Source organism: Phasianus colchicus, chromosome 13, assembly GCF_987193195.1.
Source record: "Phasianus colchicus chromosome 13, bPhaCol1.hap1.1, whole genome shotgun sequence".
Taxonomy (NCBI): Eukaryota; Metazoa; Chordata; class Aves; order Galliformes; family Phasianidae; genus Phasianus; species Phasianus colchicus.
Window position 1 is genome coordinate 1,209,488 of NC_143448.1, and position 21,362 is coordinate 1,230,849.

The 21,362-nt window shown below is 41.9% G+C and overlaps 1 protein-coding gene across 2 annotated transcripts in view; it reads right to left on the reverse strand.

The window, feature by feature from the left end:
- Window positions 1–21,362, reverse strand: part of CBFB (core-binding factor subunit beta) — a 42,469-nt gene that overhangs the window by 10,602 nt on the left and 10,505 nt on the right. Inside the window, exons 4-5 of one of the 2 annotated variants that reach the window (XM_031615395.2) lie at window positions 9,542–9,658; window positions 4,761–4,856 (exon numbers count right to left, since the gene is read on the reverse strand). In XM_031615395.2, coding sequence (XP_031471255.1) covers window positions 4,761–4,856; window positions 9,542–9,658 — 213 coding nt within the window. Of the gene's footprint in view, window positions 1–4,729; window positions 4,857–9,541; window positions 9,659–21,362 lie in introns of both variants that reach the window. The other variant, XM_031615396.2, reaches the window with a different exon arrangement.

Here is a 21,362-nt window from a genome sequence, read left to right on the forward strand (position 1 = left end):
GCAAAACAAACCTTCACGAAAAGTCTCTGCAAACATAACAAATATAGGATATTTGTTACCTCTCGTTACCTTGCTGAGAATCCACTGCTTCCTACTTTCTGCTCTGGTGTGCAGCCCCCACCCGCTGCCCTCCTGAGGCACGGCTCTGAGCTGCTGCTGTTCTGGCCTCACCAACCGGGGGCTGCTGAAACCTCCCTAAGTCATTCTGGACAGCGTAGCAAAGTTTGTGTCGTGTTACTATGGTCAAAATGCGGAATAAAAAGCCAAGTTTTTACTAGAAGGTTCAGGTATTTCTAGGCTGCAGCCTCACAGTAATTTCCACAGAACACCTCTTATTGTGACTCCTACTCTGGTTATTCATGCTGAATCCACACCGACAGCAGAACACACTCACACCAGCTCTCTCAGCCAAGAAGAAGGGATAAAGAGAGGCGTCTGCTCACTGCCACTCCTCCTCCCTTCCTTCTCTTCTCAGGTTAGCTGAGGGAACAAAGCAGAGATATTTCCAATTCATGCATCTGTCTGATGTGGTGCTTGCTTCAGGAAAGCAAAGTCAGCCTTCACTTGGTGGGCAGTCACTAGACAGGGTAAGTTTGCTACAAAGCTCCATGGAACTTCTTACAATTATTTATTTGTAAATAATACACTGTAAATATGCTTTACCTGGGGATAAGGTCCTTCTTCATGTGCATCATTAAATATTTACTGCCTCAGCATTCCAGTGCTTTTGTGGAAAGTGAAAGCCATTAGAATACATTATTAATTTTGAAGGCATTAATTAAAAACACTCACTGACTTCAAAAGCATCTCTGAAACAGAGGAGCTCTGAGTGCAGTGAGGTAGGATTTGTGGTATCTGATGTGACCAACCTACACACACTGACAGAAAGCAAATCCATCTTACATTCAGAACTGAAACACGCCAGAAGTATAACAGGACACATTTCAACTAGGAAAAACCTAAAAACTTGAAGCAAATTCCTTAAATCCATTCTCACTCAACAGTATAACACCCTACTCACGTTGGGATGAATGCTGTAGCTGGACCAAAACAGCCACTTTTGGAAAATCAAGCATGACCTACCAGGCACTACCAATCTTTTCCTCACTAAAATAGGGATCTGTTATGCTGCCGAAGTCATCAACAGGAAGCATACTACATGACAAAAGGAGGGCAAACAAACTTCACAGCATGCTCAGGGGTGAGTTTGTTTTGGTTTTTCTATTTTTGTGAATAAGAGAGGAAACAATTAAAATTAGAAAGTTGTTACTCACTTGCTACTTTTCCCCTTTTTAAAGTCTTACCACCCCAACTTGGAACAATTTACCACCCCCACCTGAACTATTCAACAAGCTTTGCTGGGATCACTCCTAGGCAAGAATATACAACCTTGTTTTAAAACTCAACAGTGAGACTTAAGAGTAGGACTTTTTTTTCCTACAATAAGCTTTATAAATAAGGAATTGAATCTGATCACTTTCAGATGCTGCCAGGCTTTGGACAGATGAATGTTTCCAAAGAGCTGGCACGTCTGTTTAGGATAGGAGTGGGTGGAATACTGCAGGATTCTCCTTCCCTCCCCCACTGAAGCAGAATCTGGTCTCTATTAAGCTGAAATGCCTTTAATTCTACAGTAGGAAATCTGCTTTTTACAGACAGTGTCGCAATTCCTAAAGTAATCCTTAATGCTGATGAGATCCTGCTCCCAGTCTGGCAATTTCAAGTTGCACTGTCCGTGCCATGCTTAGCAGGAAAGAAAAACCTGAAGTTTTAGTAACAGTGAAACACGTAACATTACAAAGTCTATGCTGCAGGGAGCTCTGTATGGAGCATAACAAAGCAAAATTCACTCAGCATGCCTAGAATCCACCACTTCTAACTGCCCTATGAAAACCTTCAAGTGCCATCTCTGTGCTGCAGCCAAAGGCACAACTGAACCTATTGAAACAGTCTGCAATATTTTGTAAGCCGCGTTTCCAAGCTGATCGACACTATAAGCATAGGAAAATTCAGGAAAATACAACAAACATGAATGCAGTTACACCTTCCTTTCTATTCAGAATTTTATGATGATCACAAGCTCCTCATTTAAGTGCTTTCTAATTAAGGTTCATTTGATCCTGCCTGAATGTTGCATTAGAATACGACTGCTGTGAAAGTCAGGCAAACAATGCCCGACTTGGAAACCTGATTCCTCCTGAGGAATGCATTGTAAATCTATACCCTTGCCCCCAGATTGTGATTTGTGTGCAGTCCTGAGACCCAGAGTGGTTATACACATTAAAACATATACAATAATATAAAAAAAAAAATCAAGCACACATAACAAAATGTGTTGCAATTACTGAAAAAACATCGTATTTGACATCACAAATTAATTTTGAATCTGGCAACTTTTTCATTCTGCTTAAACATGCTTCCAGATATCCATTTGTCCTTTTCTTCCTTTCTGTAGGTGATCTATGCCAGTGCTTCAGAGATGAGAAAATGACTATTCTTATCTTAAGAGAAAAATGGGTACTGGCAGCTAATAACGACATCATTTAATAACAACTGCTTGCTGTCCTATTAAGGAGAGAGACAATTTTCAGAAGTTATTGGATCCAGCTCCTGCAGCTGGCCAGGGACACTGTTTGCATCTTACTGCCACAAGCTTTGATGTCCCTTATGAAGACCCAGATGCTTGATATTACTTCAATCTCACTGTTAGTTGAAAGTTTCTGTGCATCTTAGCTGCAAATAAGGGGCTTCTGCACTTGAAGAATCAAACTCCACAGAACTGCAGAAATTCAAGGAAGTCTTTTTCTTCTTTTTTCAAAAACAACCCCGAAACTTTAAGCACTTAGCTAGCAGGAATGGATAAGAAGGGGATAGTAAAGGAAAGTAAATAAAGCTTGATGTAAATTGTGGTAAAAGATGTAAGGCTAGCCCTTCAAGTTCCCACAACATAGTTAAAATTAAGGCAAGCTGCCTCATATCTACAAGCAGTTTTAAGATTCTGCCTTCCTTCTGAAGTCACAGTTTCCAGCTATAATGCAACAGAAACAAAAATGATCCAGGTTGCCCAGATATTCCAAAGATTCAGTGGTACAAAGGCAAGGATTTTATCTTTGCACAGCCGACATCTGACCTGGCCATGTCAGTGTCAACAAGAACAACTCTGGCAAATCTCTTCAAAGTGACAGGCATTATTCTCTGAATCTCTCTCCCCTTCTCACTTTCACGCTCAGTGTCTTCCATTGTCACTTGAAAGAAAAAAGTCTGTTTAACCATCTCAACTATCTTCATAGAAAGTGAAGCTAGAAGAAAAGCAGCTTAGCAGTAACAAAGTTTTCCAAAAATACGAGGAGTAGCAGGTTGGTCATGTTTGCTCACACCAAGAGAGGGGTGGCAGCAGGCAGAGAGGCAGCTGTCCCCCTCTGCTCTGCCCTTGTGAGGCCCCACCTGCAGTACTGCACCAAAGCCTGCAGCCCTCAGCACAGGAAGGCATGCAGTTGTTGAAGTGGGTCCAGAGGAGGACATGGAGATGACCAAAGGGCTGGAGAACCTTTCCTATGAAGATAGGTTGAGGCAGCTTGGCTTGTTTAGCTTGGAGAAGAGAATGCATCTAGGACACATCACTGTAACCTTCCAGTACTTGAAGGCAACTTACAGGTAGGAGGGAGACCAACTTCTTACTGTCTTATAGTGACAGAATAAGTGAAACAGTTTTAAATTAAAAGTGGAGAGATTTAGATCAGATGTTATGAGGAAATTCTTCATGCAAGGGATGGTGAGGGCCTGGCCCAGGGTCCTCAGCAAAGCTGAGGATGATCCATCCTTGGAGGTGCCCAAAGCCAGGTTGGATGGGGACCCGGGTAGCCTGGGCTGATAGATGGCAACTAGCCTACAGCAGGGGGGTGGTAACTACATGATCTTCAATGCGCCTTCCAACCCAGGCCATCTTACAATTCAGGTCAGACCATGCTGATTAAACAGAGAGTAAGAAAGAAAAGTAGTAAGGGAGACAAATTCAAACTCCTTCAGTTTCATCCCTCGTCTCTGGTTGACCTACAGTCTGTCTTAACTTGCCAACTCTCCTTATGCATCACTCATCCTCTTACAGCTCCTGTCTTTCTAACATCTTAGAGCAGCTGGTTTCCATTCCCTTTTCTGGCTCCTCTTTTCTTAATCCCAGTAATTTCTGCTCTAATAAAAAAAAGATTTAAGACTGTGGGGCCCTGAAGAAGCAAAGCACAGGGTAGTAAGAGCCATATCAGTGAAACGGAGGAGGGGAGTAAGACTCCCCATCAGTAAGAACCAGTGAGAGGAAAACAAAGCACGACCTGTAGAAGAAAGCAGACTGTAGCATGTATTAAGGTCAGTGGTAATGTTTTCCATAGCATGGAATAGCCAGCTACAAAATAATCTGCCAGCATTTCCTCAAGCTTCTTTTGTGTCTTTGAGCTGCAAAAGATGTCCCCATATCTGCCAGAGATATGGCAGCTCTGCAAACAAGAATAGCCTTACAGCTCAAGTAGCCACTTGATAATCTACAGAGAGGAATAAAGGCTAGAAATCAGAATTCTTGACAAGACTTCAAACATTTGGAACTGTTTTTTTTTTTTTTTTAGAAGAGTTGGAAGCAACACATTTTGTAATTCGTACACAACAAAACTGGACAACAAACAAAATCCACAACATTATACACACAAATTAAAACAATCTTAAGTTTTGGGAAAGTACTAACCAGTTACTGACAGCAGCTGTGAAACCCTCACCTCCATTTCCTCCCGATGAGACCTGTCTCTGTCTTCGAATTCGCGGGTTCTTCTTCGAGCTTCTTCAAAGGCTTGTTGTGCCAATGCATCCTCCTGCTACCAAATCACACGACAACAAGCGACACAGAAGGTTACCCTCATTTCCATCAGATGAACCTTTCTTTTGAATATTAGGGATCGCTTGACAGTAAAGATAAGCATGTCTTACAGAACCAGCTAGATCACAGATCAGTTCTAGCAGCTGCTAATTGTAATGTAAGGAATTACTACCTACCTTCATCACTATGGCAGAAGTAACCGAAGCTACAGTACAGCCACAGCTACTACTTAAATACAGTTTCGAAGGAGAATGGCTTGTCAGAAGTCATTTTAAATGCTGCAAAATTTTCTGAAAGCTAGGAATCTCAGAAGTTAGATGAAAGAGGCAATGCACTTTATTTCCTTACAAAAATCATTGTGAAAACAATATTCACAGGTATACTGAGAAAGTTCATTCGCATCACGACATATACAATGGTAATTTAACTACTTCCCATTTAAAAATGTACATCCACGTTACAGAGCAATTAAGCCCTCAATTGCATGAAAAGCTGTTGAAGGTGCACCAATATGAACATGTATAAACCTTACATATTTAAATAATCTAAATTTAGCTGAAAAACATGGGGCAGAAACTATTCCACCACTGATAGGTATACATGCACACACAATGCAGAGGACACCTACGGTTTTCCAACAACTCCGCTGCTTCTTTTTAAGAGAATTACGCATGATGTGGATTATGCATGAAAATACCTTTAGTAAACTAATGCTCAAAACATCATGAAGACAGTAAGGGATAAAGAGCATTACTTCTCTCTCCTCGTAACTTTCCAGCTCTAACTACTGCTAACTCTGCTCATCATTCCCACGTACACACATTATTTTCAAGCCGGCAGTTCTCCTAAAAGTAAAAATCCTAACCTTGACTATTGGAGGACAAAAACATTGTGAGAAACCAACTAAATGTTAATACACCAAGGGACCAAGCGCATAAATTTTTTAATTTCGGTTCAAACATCTTTAGGCTGGGAGAACATTAAATTGCTTTTTTCGCCCCCGGCACAATCACGCTGCCTGGAAGGCACTCTGTGAACTGATGTGAGTGAGTGCCCCTCGTGGCCTAGCACAGTTAGAGACAAACAGCTGTCAGTCAATAACTGCACCCAGGTCCCTGGAAAACTGCACTCAAAGGCAATCTTTAAAGCGGACCATAAGAGAAGTCTGACTTATTTTTAAAAGTAAATTATCTATAAAGGGCTGAATTCTAATGTTCATGCAGCACATAGCAACTGAGGTCTCACAGTAAGAGGTGATTTTGTTCTCAATAATGCAGAAGAGATAATACACAAGATAGGTTTGTCTCTCTGATGATGGCAGAGAAGCTGCCTTATTTCTGGTGTACAGCAGCCACGTCATCGTTACCCTCTCACTTTTGGGGGGACAGACTTAAATGAAAGCAGATTTTTCTGTACAAGATTTTTGCATTTCACCATCACTTGAAGTGGTCATGTAATAAAAAGCTAGCACAGCCTCAGCCAGGAGATTTTTTTAAACATGGTTATAAACCAAAAAAAGCTAAATTAGAATTTCAGAGAAGAATCAGTTTGTTGACATCCAGAATGAACACATGCTGACAGCTGAATCGCTGGTTTATTAATGTCAAATGAAAGGGAAAAAAAAGCATCAGAATGCAACCTTAAGTAAAAAAAAATATATATTAAAAGATCCTGCTTTGGCCTCAGAGATGCACTACAAGAGAAACTGAACTTCTCTGAAGCTCAAGTAACAGGAGTTTAACTATCCTTTTTCAAACATCAGCCAAGTCTGGCAATTACAGGCCAGCAAATTTGGAGGTAGGAAACCCAATCATCCATCCGCCCTAGTTTTATTCAGGAGCAATACTTCTGACAGGAGCCCACTAATGAGAAGAGTTTGCCAAACACGAACCATATCAATACAAGAACAGGGCAAAACAGCCCCTGAGGCAGAGAAACAAAACCCACAAAGGGGAGGCTTACTCTCACCCACAGGTACCCATCACAGCAGCCACAGCAGGACAAGCCTTTATAAGAACGACATCAACTGCAGAAGCTACATAGCAAGAACGTTGCATTACAGAAGACACACAAAAGTACTGGAGACAAAAACAGTCCTTTAATGAGACTCCAGGCAAACAGCAAACTCAGGGATACTGCAGTGCTGGATGGAGAAGGTACCCAAGCACTACGTTAGCCCAACAGAAGGCTGAACAAGCAGCTGAATCAAGGCTCCCAGTAACAGAAGGCGAGGCTGCTTAGGAGGGAGATATTAATTTGCTGTGAATTAAATAGAAAGAATGGTAGCTTAAAAGTTACAATTGAAGTATTTTATTGTGCACGTGACTTTCCTTCCTGAGGCATTTTTTGACCTGCTGAAGGATAGAATTTCAAAAACTGTGGCAACAAGGAGAAAGCGTATCTGATCCCAGTACTAGTAAGAAGTGATAAGAGACAGGAAAATGCAAGAGCACTAGATTGGCATACAGCAAGCTTTCCCAAAAACAGCAGGGGTGGTGGGCAGGGGGACAATGAATGCTACTAAGACTCACACGACAAAAGCAGGAGCACTGCAGGCACTGTGCTGCACAGCTGGAAGCACCTGAACCCACTGACACCAGTGTAAGGGGGGGATCAATGTCAGCAGTCAGCTCCATTGGCAGCAGTAATATTAAAACACGTTTAAGAAAGGAAGCAGATGACAGATAAAGGGAAACTAAACAGTGCAAAAGATTTACAATACTAACAAACACAGGCCAATATAATTGACATATCACCTTGTAAATTCTCATTAATTTTATTTCTCTAACTTGCACTTAACACAAACTTAACTGCTGATGCTCAGAAGCACAAATTGAAAATAGATTACACACTTGCAATCAAGTGCAAATCTATCTCTGTAGATGCAGTGTGCAGTATTTCCAGCTCAGCAACCCTGAACTTGAAACACAAGAAAGCACTGACAGGTGAGAGCATGCATAAATTCCCTCTCAAAAAATAAACAAACAACAAATCACATGCTCAGTGCACAGATATTCCCTGAAGACACCTGTGAAGAATTCTTCCACGTAGTTAATACATACATATTAGTATACATATCAGAAAACTAAAATAATCCTAGAGCATGCAAAAACATGTCATGAAATTAGAAGAGAAGAATGGAACCCAAAGGTCACTTGACCCTCCCTCTTCTTTCAGGAGTTATCCAGTTTTGGAGATGAGTGACACTGTCAGCTCCTGAGCAAACACCCCAGCCAGTCTCCTCTCAGCTCAGTCACACGACTTAGCATCGTACTAAACATAACAGGCATGGACCAGGGCAGTTTTTCTTGCACAATCCTCAGGGGACTATATCTGACTGCAATGTGCAAGTCAGAGGAGTTCTAACCCACGGTGTTACAGAAGTTACTGGCTTTTTTTTAAAAAAAAAAAAACAAAAAAAAACAAAAAAAAACACTGCTGTAACAGGAGCCTAGCTGTCCCAAATGCTGACTCAGCCCTGGAAGAAATGAGTGTGCAGCTAACAGCACCATTCAAGGAAAACTTAGGCTCTGTGGCTTTTTTCTTTTCTTTTCTTTTCTTTTCTTTTTTTTTTTTCCAGATAAACAAAAGGTGGAAGGACTATTCTCAGATTAGACTGCCATTGATTCTGGGCATCTTGAAGAAAGCACACAGAGCTGTCACTATTTCAAAGACACTGTTTTGACACATGGTACTTGTATTTAAGGCTGAACACAGTCAAAAGAATATGATCTAATGTACAAATTGGTTTCTTAAGTGGGAGGGAGGCCAGGCTCCACAAAGCTTGCAATTACACATCTCCACACAAAATCTGATTTGAATACTTGCAGCTCTTGAATGGAGACAAATTAATCAATATGCCCTCCAGTTCTGCATATGTGCAACAGAGAAGTGCTCTTTGCATTTAAGTAGAATTTAAAGGTTTCTACTCGTAAAAGAGTGACCAATTGTGGCTATGACTAAAAGGAAAACCCCGAGGATGGCTGAAAGAGAGATGCACAGAGTGGAACAGACAAGGTCTGTCTTAAACTCTGAGTAAATTAGGGAACTCTACAGATGCATAAGGAAGCTTATATAAGTAACAAGCACTTAAAAATTGAATTCCTCTGAGTCTACTTTTGTTCTTGTGCACATCCATAGATTCAGCTGCTAGAAAAAGTTACTTCGGAAGTAGGAAGCCAGCAGATAGGAAGTTTCTCAAAAGCTGCCATACCTTAACAAAGCTGCCTACCACTGTTACCGAGAAGAAAACCCCATTCATCCCACTCTTCTCCCACCCTGTGCCTCCTGTTTTTTCCCCTCTCCATCATGTAACAACAAAACAAAAAGGCTACTTTGACAAAAAAGAAACAAAAAAGGTAATCAGCTAGAAAAGACTTGCTATTTAAGTTGTTTCAAGCTACAATAATAGCTTCTCAAATACTTTCAGATTTATTACTCTGTAGCATAGTAACAGTCTTAAAAAGCATCACAAAGTTGCAAGTGCTCCTACCACTTTGCTCTAACTACAACACTGGTTCAGCTACAACCACTTATTTCTGAACTTCCACTTTCCTTTGCTATCTGTACACTAAATGAAAGCTGAAAGCATACAAATTAGGACATGCAATTGTTACCTGACTGCATGTATTCCCCCAGGAGGAGGAACATCTAAGGCACAGTAACTTAGGCAGGCTGTCTTACCTGTGCTCTCTCTTCATCAAATTCCAGGCAGCCCATACCATCCAGTCTCTGTAGATCTATCCAGCCTTTCCAGATTACACAGACACCATTGAGAATCATAGGTGCCTTCAAGTACACCTGAAATAAAAGCAAAACATTTGGTATAATTTCATGGCTGCGCAATGAAAATAGCCATGCAGGAAGCCTCTGTCTATATTCTTAGAACATCCAAGCCAACTGGTAACATGAAACTCCACTTAACGGCTTCTCCTGCCTCCTTTCCAAGAACTCATTTTAATCAAATATACGCTGTAACTCCTGCCTGCAATACTGGATGGAATACATTTGAGCTGTGTTCTCATTCTATAAACCAGCACGCACCAGGATTTGGTCAGAATTCCATTACTGCTTTCAAACTGAAGTAACCACTTCTCTTGTCAGCTTACCTTCGTGCCACAAGGAGAGTGGCATGCTGCCAGACAGGGAAGATCCTTCACAGCATGTTCAAATGGTTAGATGAGTATGCTTTCCTCCTCCCAAAAACCACTGCATTTTATTCCACATGCGAGTTTCTTCAATCAGGACCGAGTACCACTTTCAGCCCTCAACTTTGCAAGCCAAAATTCAGTGAAATCCATTATATGTGCACACCATGCTGAAAGTAATAGTCTTCCCTTCTGTACGCCAGCATTTGTGAAAGGCTTTTCAAACACAGCAACACCAGATGATCAAAACCCACCTCTGGCTTCAATCTGCACAGTGCCCTGAACAGCAGCAAGAACAGTGCAGGAGCAAAATGCCCTACTAGATAACAGAAGATGATACAGTGATTTAAAATAGAAGCATTTCCCTTTCTAAAGACCAGAGATTATCTCCACACAGGAAATTTAAAAAGAAGGAAAGACAACACTAAATTTAACACCCTCCATTTAGTAAGGAGAAAGAATAAAAAACAAACCAAAAGCAACTCATATAGCTAAATTATCCAAATCATGGGGGAAAAAAATAATAATAATAAATCAGCCTCTGGTAGTTATTTCAGCCTACTTGGCAAGTCATACCACTCAAGAAACAGAAGTTTGTCCATGCTGAATTGCCAGAGAGGCAAACCATGCACACAGGCCAGCACCCGTTCCAGATGTAAGGGCTGCCTAGACATTCAAAATAGCAGTCTTCAGAAAGAGCCCAGCTAGCCAGGGGGAAATTTCACACAGCGTCTCCTCTAATCGCTCCACATTCATCCTCTGGCAAGCCCTCAGCAGCAAGCTGTAACTGATGTTTAGGGCTACAGGGTGCTTCAAAGCACGCTGACTGCGCCCGTCTGCTCGGCTCTGTGCCGGACTGCTCAGGTCACTGCACAGAAAGAGGGAGGGCCAAGAGCTACAGGTTGTATCGAGGGAAGGTGTGTCTTCCTCGTGTAAGCTGTGCTAACAGAACTAGGCAGCCAACAATATGAACATGAGGGGAAGAAAGGCAGCAAAAAACAACACAACTCCAACTGACAAACAAGTAATGCTAACTGCAAAAATGAATCGAGGTTTGCTTGCAGAGCTTAGTTTTCACAACTTGTCATATCTCAGTGTAAACCAACATACACTAGAAGTTTCAATGAATACAACGTACAGTGGCTCGCTCAGTAATGATTAATCCCTTCAGTCATATCAGATACAACATTACTCCCTTGCAGCAGTCTTCACTCATTCATCCCACAGAAAATAAATGATGTGCATACCAGAAATTTAAGTGATACATTTAATTGGCTCAGAAGTGGAAAACAGACAGTTAAAGAGGCCATTAGAATCAAGCGTCATTCCCTTCCAAGAAGGCAGAATCATTCAAAGGAAAAAAAAGCACCCTAAACCTAACAAGGGATCCGTAAAGTTCAGGTAAAAAACCATCATGGCAACCGCCACTATCAGAACAAGTCAAGGGACAGAAGGATGGAGCACAGCCCTGCTGAAAAGGACCTCGGGGTGCTGGTGGGTGGCAGCTGGACATGAGGCAGCAGTGTGCCCTCACAGCCACACAGCCAACCGTATCCTGGGCTGCATCCAAAGCAGTGCAGCCAGCAGGGCATGGAGGGGATGTGCCCCTCTGCTCTGTGCTTGAGACCTCACCTGGAGCACTGTGTCCAGATGGGAGTGCTCAGTGCAGAAAGACATGGACCTGTTGGAATGCATCCAGAGGAGGCCACAAAAACAAGCCAAGGGATGAAACATCTCCCTACAGGGACTGAGAGCTCCCCAGGCTGAGAGCTGGGGGCTGTGCAGCACAGAGAAGGGAAGGCTGCAGGGAGAGCTGAGAGCAGCCTTCAGCATTGAAGGGGCTGTAAGAAAGAAGCATGTATACTTGGGGAAAATGGCTTCAAGATAAAAGAGGGGAGATTCAAATCGGAGCTAAGGAAGAAGTTCTTCGCGCTCAGGGCGGTGAGGCAGTGGCTCAGGCTGCACAGAGAGCTGGTGCTGCCCCATCCCTGTGGGCAGCCAAGGTCAGGGAACGGGGCTGTGAGCACTGATGGAGCTGTGGGTGTCCCTGCTCAGTGTGAGTAGATGGCCTCCAGGGTCTCTTCCCACTCAAACCATTCTATGACACAGACCAGTCCCTCCGTACTGCAGTACCAGTTACCCTTCACAAGTATTTGTTCATCTTCACTCAGGGTTTACCTTTCACTGAACACCCCCAAACCTTTGGCACAAAAAAATAGCTAGGAAATCAAGAGTTACCTAGGACTTTCCATAGACTGCAAAACATAGCCTTTTCAGATTCCAGAATGCATGGTTCTTTTCTTGCCTCCCTTTTTTTTTTTTTTTTTAAATAGACGTTTGCTTGTTTATCTGTCTAGAAACCTTATGCTGACACTGACTGCCATAGAATCCTAGAATTAGCAAGACTGGAAAAGACCTCCAAGGTCATCTAGTCAGTCATTTTTCAGCAGCAACTGTTCAGTGCCTTGGTCCCTGCAGCTGCCAGTGCATGACGTGCTGGCTGTAGGTAGCTCAGCGCACAAAGCAGGAAGGTCGGATGCAGCTGCTGAGAACTCAGTACTTTAAAACCTCCTTAGGTTAAGCATCACCTGGAAGGCTGAGCGGTGCTGGAAATGCTGTGAGAGTCATCAGAAGTCAAAGGGAAAGAAAGGGAAACAAGTTAGCAGAAGTGATGTGATTGCTTATGCCTACTATCAGCTCCAGACACACGGACCAGCAGCTGAGCTGATAAAGCAGCTCATGAAGCACCAAAACGCAGCCTGACCCTTCGTGATATGGTGTAAGGTACTCTGCTCCTCAATCAGAGCCCTTCAAACACTGCTTTCAGTAGGCTTTATTCCTACCAGCACCAAAACCCAGATAATAAACATTTTTCACTCTGAAAGGGTGAATTTCTTAACAAGCCATCTGAGTTTTGAAGTTACCATATAATCATTGAAATTTAGTATAATTCACATTGAAAGCCACATGTGCTTATGCAGGAACTTTTCTCTTATTAAAACACACAATAAAGCAAACTGGCGCTTTTTCCTTTATTGCAGAGAAAGGAATTTAGACTCCTTTTCCCCTCTCCTCTTTCTGGGGAATGGAAACCACCTAAGACTGGAGCCAAAACCGTTTAACCACATATTTCCTTCTTTTCAGATAAAGCCATGCTGGTTCCCTTTCAATTTCCAAGCTTAACAGACTATTAATATATTGCTGCCCTTGTCTACAATCACACGATACTAGCACACCCCAAAGCCAGCACAAAGTTATCTTTTAAGAACTTTCAGAACTCTGTTTTGAAAATTGACAACCACAGTAAGACAGCAAAGGAAAAAGCCACCTGATTTCTATAAAGACCCTGATTTTTCCCTTCATATTACTGAGCTATAAAACTTGGATTAAAACCAGATAAAAGGATGACTTTGTTAGAATAACTCTTTCAAGGTTTTGTTGCTAACCCCAGATTAACTGCGTTTATATAATCTTATAAACCATCCCCAACCCATCTGGTGCTTTCCCTAGCATCATTCAGAAGCCAGACTTGTAAGAAGCTGCCTACAAGATTTTGAGCCATAGGTAAACTGCCACACATTGAAATCTGTACTTTTTACTAGTTTATGCCAGCTGAATTTTTTATTCAGGTGGCTGTTATGCAAATCTTCATTTCACTTCAAACCAGATTTTCCACTTCCAACTCCCACTATAAATCACTGTAACATTACAAAAATATATATTCTAACAAGAAAAGCAGACATGCTACTTTCATGTCAAAAACAGGTTCTCAGTGTTAGAACAAACACACTGCTTGCTGACTGAGCAACCAGCAAGAGTAAACACACTTATCTCCTGGCACATTATCTGGCCTGCGGATGAATGACACCACACACACACACACACACACACACACACACACACACACACACACCTTGAGAAGATGCCACACCACTCTGCGGGGCTCAAAGCAGCTGAGCTGTGCTTGTGCTTTCCTGACCCACCAGCAGCCCTCTGTGCCACACCTTCATGCATAATATCTCACTTTCCATACTCTTTGAACTATTCATCATTAGTCCTCTTTATCTGCCTTTAAATAAGGTGCCCTCTCCTCCAATTCTGACTGAGTTAGCTTTGCTATTAAAAAAAAAAGCAGTGGCTTGGCTCATGTCACACTGTTTGTATTTTAAAAGCCAGACTTGATTTGAATATAGTGAAGCAGGCAAAAAAAAAAAAAGAAGAAAGAAAGAAAAATACTGTTTTAGTCGACCTCAGTTTCACATCCTATTTTTGTCCTCTAGTAAATCCTTATCTCACAACAGCAGGGTACTGAAGAGATGTGATGCAGATACGCTATCTGAACACCCCATCCACACATCCTGCAGTTACAGAAGAGCTCCTTGTCCCTACAGCAACTGAGCCATTTCCTCCCCCAGAGGTGCACGCAGCTCTTGCTGCCTGCTGACATGCGATCCCAGCACCCGCAGCTGTGAGGGGACAAAGTTCACCCCCAGAAAACACCAGCAGCCCCCAGCAACGCAGTGCTGCCCACCCCCCTGTTCTGATGCCCCAGCGGCACTCATTCAGAAGATGCCGGGCTCCGAGTCATCCCTGCCCCATCACACTGCCTTCCTCCTGGGCCAGCCACATACAGACGCCGTGGTTTTGATCCCACCTTCCCTGAATCATGCCCCATTTCTAAATATTTAAACAGCAGCGACCTCATACAGGGAACACTGACCACTAAGAAAGAAACTGCCGTAAACGTTTACTCCGAGTGACAAAGACCCCGAACCAGCCAAGGCTGACCTCACCACCTCAGCTTCTCCCTGCACCATCTCTGCACGCTGATAAGTACGAGATTATTCCACATTCGTTGGCTGCCTTGAACAGAAGGCTCAAAGGAGTACACAGACAGAGCCACAAATACAGTGCTGTGGTCACAGCTCCCCTGGAGGCTTCCACAGGCTGGTCCCAACCAGGGAGCAGAGCACGAGGAGAAGCAAGCTAGGAAATAAGGAAAGAAAGAAAACCTCTAAAATTTAGCAACAGAATACATACACTAAAATCCCAAGTTATTTAGGGAAAAAGAAGAATAGTTCTAATGACTATAATAATAACTAGATTAGTTAAGAACTACTGAAGTTACAGCGAAAGCTGAAAACTCCACACAAGGCTTCAGACAACACTTAAAACACAACTTACAGCATCAAAAAGAAATTGATGGAAAACAACCAAGTCAAGAATGGAGCTAGCAGGTTCTGTCATTTCAGTAAACAAATATTAATACGGAACAATTCTCTATTCAGTTCTGAAATTAAAGCCTTGTAGCACAGCTTTAAACGGAGGCTGGAAGAGTAAAAATAAGCAGAGGGGAAGAATCCCACTTAGTCTGTCACACTCCTAGTGACATCCTTTTGTGTCCAACCTCACCACACACTGGAAGAACTCAGAGAAGTCAGCAAGCTTAGACCAATCCTTACACCTCTCACACCTCAAAGCATCTGATTCTTATGCCTTTAAAAATGTTCAGGCTATTTCGAAAGCTGCATCTTGAAACAGCTTCCACCCCACAAACACAAGGTTTTATTGAAGTCTAAACTTGGCACACACAGAGCTTCAAGTGGAATATCTTCGCAAGCAGTTTGTTAAGAGGCCTTTAAGACTGAGAATGATGAGGCCTATCGTACAGCGTGTGATATTCTTTGAAAAAAGCCCTTCCCAACCTCTTCGTTTTCCTCTGAGTTACCTCCAGCAGGCAAGCAGTGCAAGTTGCTAGGCGTCAGTTTTTATAGGCCACAAGAAGAACTTATGGAAAGTTTACCCCGAAAAATGAAATAGGGCTGCTCTATTTCATCAGCTATGACAAAGGTCAATTCCTCAAGCAAAAATAATATGAACAAAGCACTCTGCTTGCTAAGAGATCTTGACTGTTACACTTCAAAAAAAGAAGAAAATATATCTCTAATGCAGCTGCAATGCTTTAAGATCACAAAAGCAGTGGAAATACAAATACACTGACTGTCAGAAACAAATGATCCCGAAGAAAAGAATTAGCTGAAATACAAACTACCCCACGGATTGCAAACAGAATAGTAACAGAAGCAGGAGGAGAAGTAAAAATAGCTGCACCCAGAGCTAACTAATAACTACTATTTGCAGGGCTGCACTGGGTAAAGCATTTAGATCTGCCATTTCACACCACACGTCCCTGCTTCTCCCTGTCAGAGCACAGCACCTCTTGTCCGTTCTGCCTCTGCATATTGCAACTCAGATACATTGCATGATTAAAAAGTAACAGAAGAGTTGCAACTATGAAGTAATTGATCAAGAAGTTTTCTAATGCTGCCTGATCACGACTGAAATACTGTACTTGCTAAATGCAGGAAGAGGAAAGCAAGGTTTTGTTGGTGGCAGTTGTGGTGATTTTGTTTATTGAAAACAACAGAGGACATCACATTTCAGACTGAAACTTATGAATTTACACATGCCTACCCATACACTGCCTTGTCAAAGGCCATTCCAGATGCAGCCTAAAAAAAAGTCTGTGAGAAACATTCACTCTAAGTTCTATTCAGGAATAGAAGTACTTACAGCAGGAAGGGTTTGGACAACAAGCAGTAGCACAGCAGCAGTGCAATTCTTCAGGAAAGAACGTACTCTATTCAAACAACAAAAGCAGCCCAGGAAGTACCTGCCAGCAGTGCCAGCTCCTCGGCAGAACCTGACTGTCCAGTACTGCGTGCTGCCAGCTCTACGGTACGCTCTGCAGCACCGTCCGTTCTTACCAGCCTGCACAGCAAACTAACTCAGCTGCAGACCCCCGCTGAAAGCATCTTGTTAAGCAGCATCAGAGCAGTGACAAAGCCTCTCCCAACATACCTTCCATATTATTGAAATATTACAGTGATAACTGTTGCTTTCTCCAAGCAGAAAAGCACTGCTTTGCACTTCACTGGACAGCCTTATTTCACAAGGCCATTTTAGACATATATAATTTTTCATCTGTTTTGCATAGTTAGCTAAACTATGGAACCATGACTCCTTCTCCAAAGCAGATCAACATCTCATTAAATTATGCAGCTTACTATTTCAGCTTACTAAAAACAAGTTATAACCTAAAACAGGTATGAATCATTAATGATGTCGGAACAAATGTGATTAAAATCTGTGGAGAAAGCAGCATTTTATTCCTGGATTAAGATCACTGGTCAGTATTTACGATCAAAAATCAACAAAAAAATCTAAAATGCTGCTGCAAAGAAGCGATGCATGTTGTTTAATATCTACAAATACAGTTCATATTTGCTAAATACTGTAATAGTGGCACTAAGCAGGCACCATACACAACACTTGACCACGAACATCCAAAAGCATCATCCCAATACAAAGGAAAATGCAGGCAGCTTGCTGTTTTTTGCAACGTTTCTACAAAAGAAGTCTAATGTTTCCCAACATGAGATGCCTCATACTCATACTCCTTCCATACACCTTCACATGGAGGAAGCCAACCACATAGCTGGAACTCAGAATTAGCAAAACACGAGGAGCAGGATATAGGGATCATCTGAGAGGCAAATACTTGCTGGGGTTTTCCCCTGTGAAAATGTTCAGCCCATATTTACCACTAGATTCTACATGAGAAAGACAACCGGATTTCACATCTCCCCTTCTGAAACGCCATGCATTAAAAAAGACACAATTTTTCTTGCAGTATTTGAAAAGAATATTGCTACAGCAAAATATTGCTAAGAGCCGCTACAAGTATGCATGCATGTAACTGAGAAATGCTTCTGCTCATAAAGCCTGTTAACTCACAGGGACATATACAGTTTTCTGCCACGTTGACAAAATTCTTTTTCCAGACACAAATTTCAAAATTGGTTTGGAAATTCATTCTTAAGAAGCTCTCAGAAAATAGCATGACAAAAAACAGTTATTACTAGGAATCCCAGAGAGGGTTTAGAAAGAGAGGTTTATCTAATATCATTTACACCATGCTGCCTGTATATATATATATATATATATATACAAATAAACAATCTCTTAAACCTGTATTTTTGAAACGTCTAATGTGAGTGTGCACCACATTAGCCAGAAAATACCCGACTTTGGCAATATGGGCAAGCAGCTAACAGAAAATAACTCTGACCTGAGAAAGAGGCAGGAGAACTTGCCTTCTCTGCCCTCATACCTTAATCCTGTTCTTGAGCACTTTACAGAATCACAGAATGGTTTGGGCTGAAAGGGACCTAAGCCCATCCAGTTCCACTCCCATGCCCAGAGCTTTTTCATCACCATGACAAATACCCCCAGCTGTCTCCTGCAATCTGTCTCCATATGAGAGGTGCTCCAGCCCTCTGAGCATCTCCATGGCCTCTGGACCCAGACCAACAGCTCTGCATCCGTTTTGCACTGGGGCCCCAGGCCTGGATGCAGTGCTGCAGGTGGGGATGAGCACAGGGGGGACAGCCCCTCCCTGCCTGCTGCCACTGCTCTGCTCATGCAGCCCAGGCCACAGTTGGTTTTCAGGGCTGAAGCTGCACACTGCAGGCTCAGGTTGAGCTTAAGCATTCAGCGCTTTGACAGCCTCCCCTCTTGGCCCTAAGCAGGATTTAAAAGAAGAAACCCCACAAGCTATGCAAATAAACTGCACTAAACCAGAACTTATAAAAGAAGGAGGAAAAAAAATAAAAGCAGCACAAAACCAGACCAACATCCCGTTTAAAGTAATTAAACAATAGAAGAATGGGCACATCCACAAATAAGAACACAATTCGTATGCCTTCTGATTCTTCTCAGCTAAAGGTACCACTCAATCTGAGAAGAGCCAGGCTACATGACAGACAAGATGCAAGTCCTCATGCACTGAGTGAGTTTGTTGTCATTCTGGTCACTATCCTTTAAAGTTTTTCTGAAGAAGCTGCAGCATCCACAGCACTTGAAATCCGTGGCTTTTTTTGCTGAAACTAGTCCAAGTATCAAGGCACAGTAAGATGATACTACCAAAAAAAAGTTAGAAAATCTTCAAGTTATTAGTTTTGCAGTATCTCCCTAAGCACAAACATAGCTGAATCAGGTTCCTTCACAGAAATGAAGCACTTCTCTGAAGCACATACAGTAAGAGGTGCAGTCAACAACTAACACATGAACATTCACTCCGCAAGTAGTGTGGTATCAAGCCTTAAAATAATGCAAGGCAGTCATTTTTGTTTTGCATACTATAACAACCTCTTAGCTCTCCTCAGCCCAAAAATTTTGCATCAAAACTATTCTGTAGAAAATAGCAAATAATATAAATATAGCTTCGGTTAGCCAAAAGGCAGCTAGAATGTGCCCAGAACAAGACCTGGAAGGGACAGAACAGAACCAACAGTGCTTGGTCTGCAGGACTGGAGAATGGATTCAATCTCTTCTGCACTATTTTTTTTTATTCCCTGTAGACCAGCTACTAATTATTTTTAAGCTGGGGAAAAAAAAAAAAAATCATAGCAGACATAAGCTGTACTTCCTCAAAAGCCTGAGCCTCAAGTTCCAGATATCAGTACAAAGCTAAAAACAGTGCTTCTCTAAACGCTTTGTCGAGACAGTACCATCCTGCGTATTTCATGAACAGTTTGTTGCAAGACCTTTTGAAGTGGTTAGGAATACCTTCTTTCTGGCCTGCTACAACTGAAGTCCTGAGTTTTCCTTGCAGGAAACCCACCAGGCCAGCAGGTTTTATAGTCACAGCACGGAGCGCTGCAGTTCCCCTTGCTGGAAGCAGCAGGACGCACGACGCCTGCCCACTGCCCACGGCCGAGTGAAAACGCTCGTCCTCAGCATCCAAAAACCAAAAAGACAAACTAACCCAAAACAAAACCGGGAAGCATGCAGGCTTTATGAAGAAATCCTCAAACGCTCTTTAGCAGCACGAGAAAAATACACTACTACAGTTGTTTTATTTTGTCTAGACGCTTTCCTGCCTTAGTTTTCCTATTCTTAAGCATTCTTCAGGCTTGTATTTGTTTTCCAAAAAGAAAACAAAAAAAAAAAGCCCAAGATCGTCTCTACCAAAGAATGTGGGCTTTTTTTTTTTTTAATTTTCTTCCTCTCATTTCCTCTTTTTTTTTTTTTTAAAGGAATACATTGGCTGAAAAAAAAGTTACAACTTCTTCTCATCACCTCCAATCTCTTTCATCAGTGTTTGCTCCTCCTTAGTAACCAACAAGCGATGTCACCAGGACATAAAGGCTCCCATAACTGTTACGTAGCTGCTTCCTTCCCTAGATTTCAGACTTCTAGATACTTAAAGTTTATGACAAACAACACTTTGACACCAATCTCTCTGTTTCAGTAGAAAATTCAAGTTTAACCATCCTTACTGCAAAAATTATGCCAGGTTTAAGAACTTCTTCTGACTCCTTCCATATGAGTTGTCTTCTGCATATACACTCAGGTGAACAGACAAAAAAAGTTGCAAAGTCCCAAGATCCAGAGCTGTGGCCTACAACTGTTTAAGTGTACTACCTTAAACACAACAAGAATGCAGAATTTCTGCACAGACTTCTCTAATACCTACAGTTTGGATACTAGTACAAGTCTAGATATTAATGTGGCACAAAATACATGGACAGTCTGCTCAGACAAAACATCTGCAGCATCAGCTATTCTCCAAAAGATGATCCTTTCATTAGCAGTCACATGTGCTTAGAGCAGCAATCTTACATGAGAAAAAAGCCCTGTTTTTTTCCCCTATTATTGTCACAGTGCATATTTCATCAGCCCAACTTGCTAAACATCAAATATGCAATTATGCAAGCTAATTAGCTCATTTTGTTACTTGTGCTTTGGACAACAAAGCTTGAAGAAACACTTCAGTAACTTTCAGAAAAATGAGTTTCTTGTAGCAAACCTTTAATCATCTCGCTGAGTATTTTTTAGAACATGAAGCATGAAGTGGTTTTTCACAAAGAACAGACCTCTTCAACGGCAACGCTTGTACTTTTCTCATTCATTTATAAGAAGAGTAGAGAAGCATAACATTAACAGCTTTGTTTAGTAAGTGGAGACTGATATGCAAACAAGAGGATTCAATAATCCAAATGTCTGGATTTGTTCCAATATCTTTGCTGTGGAGCTCTTAAGTACTGCTTTCATCCACAGCTCACGTGTCCTCCTGTATCGCTGGTTCCCAAATGCAGCGTTTAGCTCACCACTTTACTCTGGTTTTGTTTCTCTTCTGGGAGACTCTAAGAGGACACTATGACTAATTTTGAGGCCCTGTCTACAGAACTCTAATGGATGCATTTAGATCACTACACTTAGACTTTTAGCTTGAGATAATATCGAAAATATGACTGAGGCAGATCAGAAAGCACTTACGACCTACAGAAAAC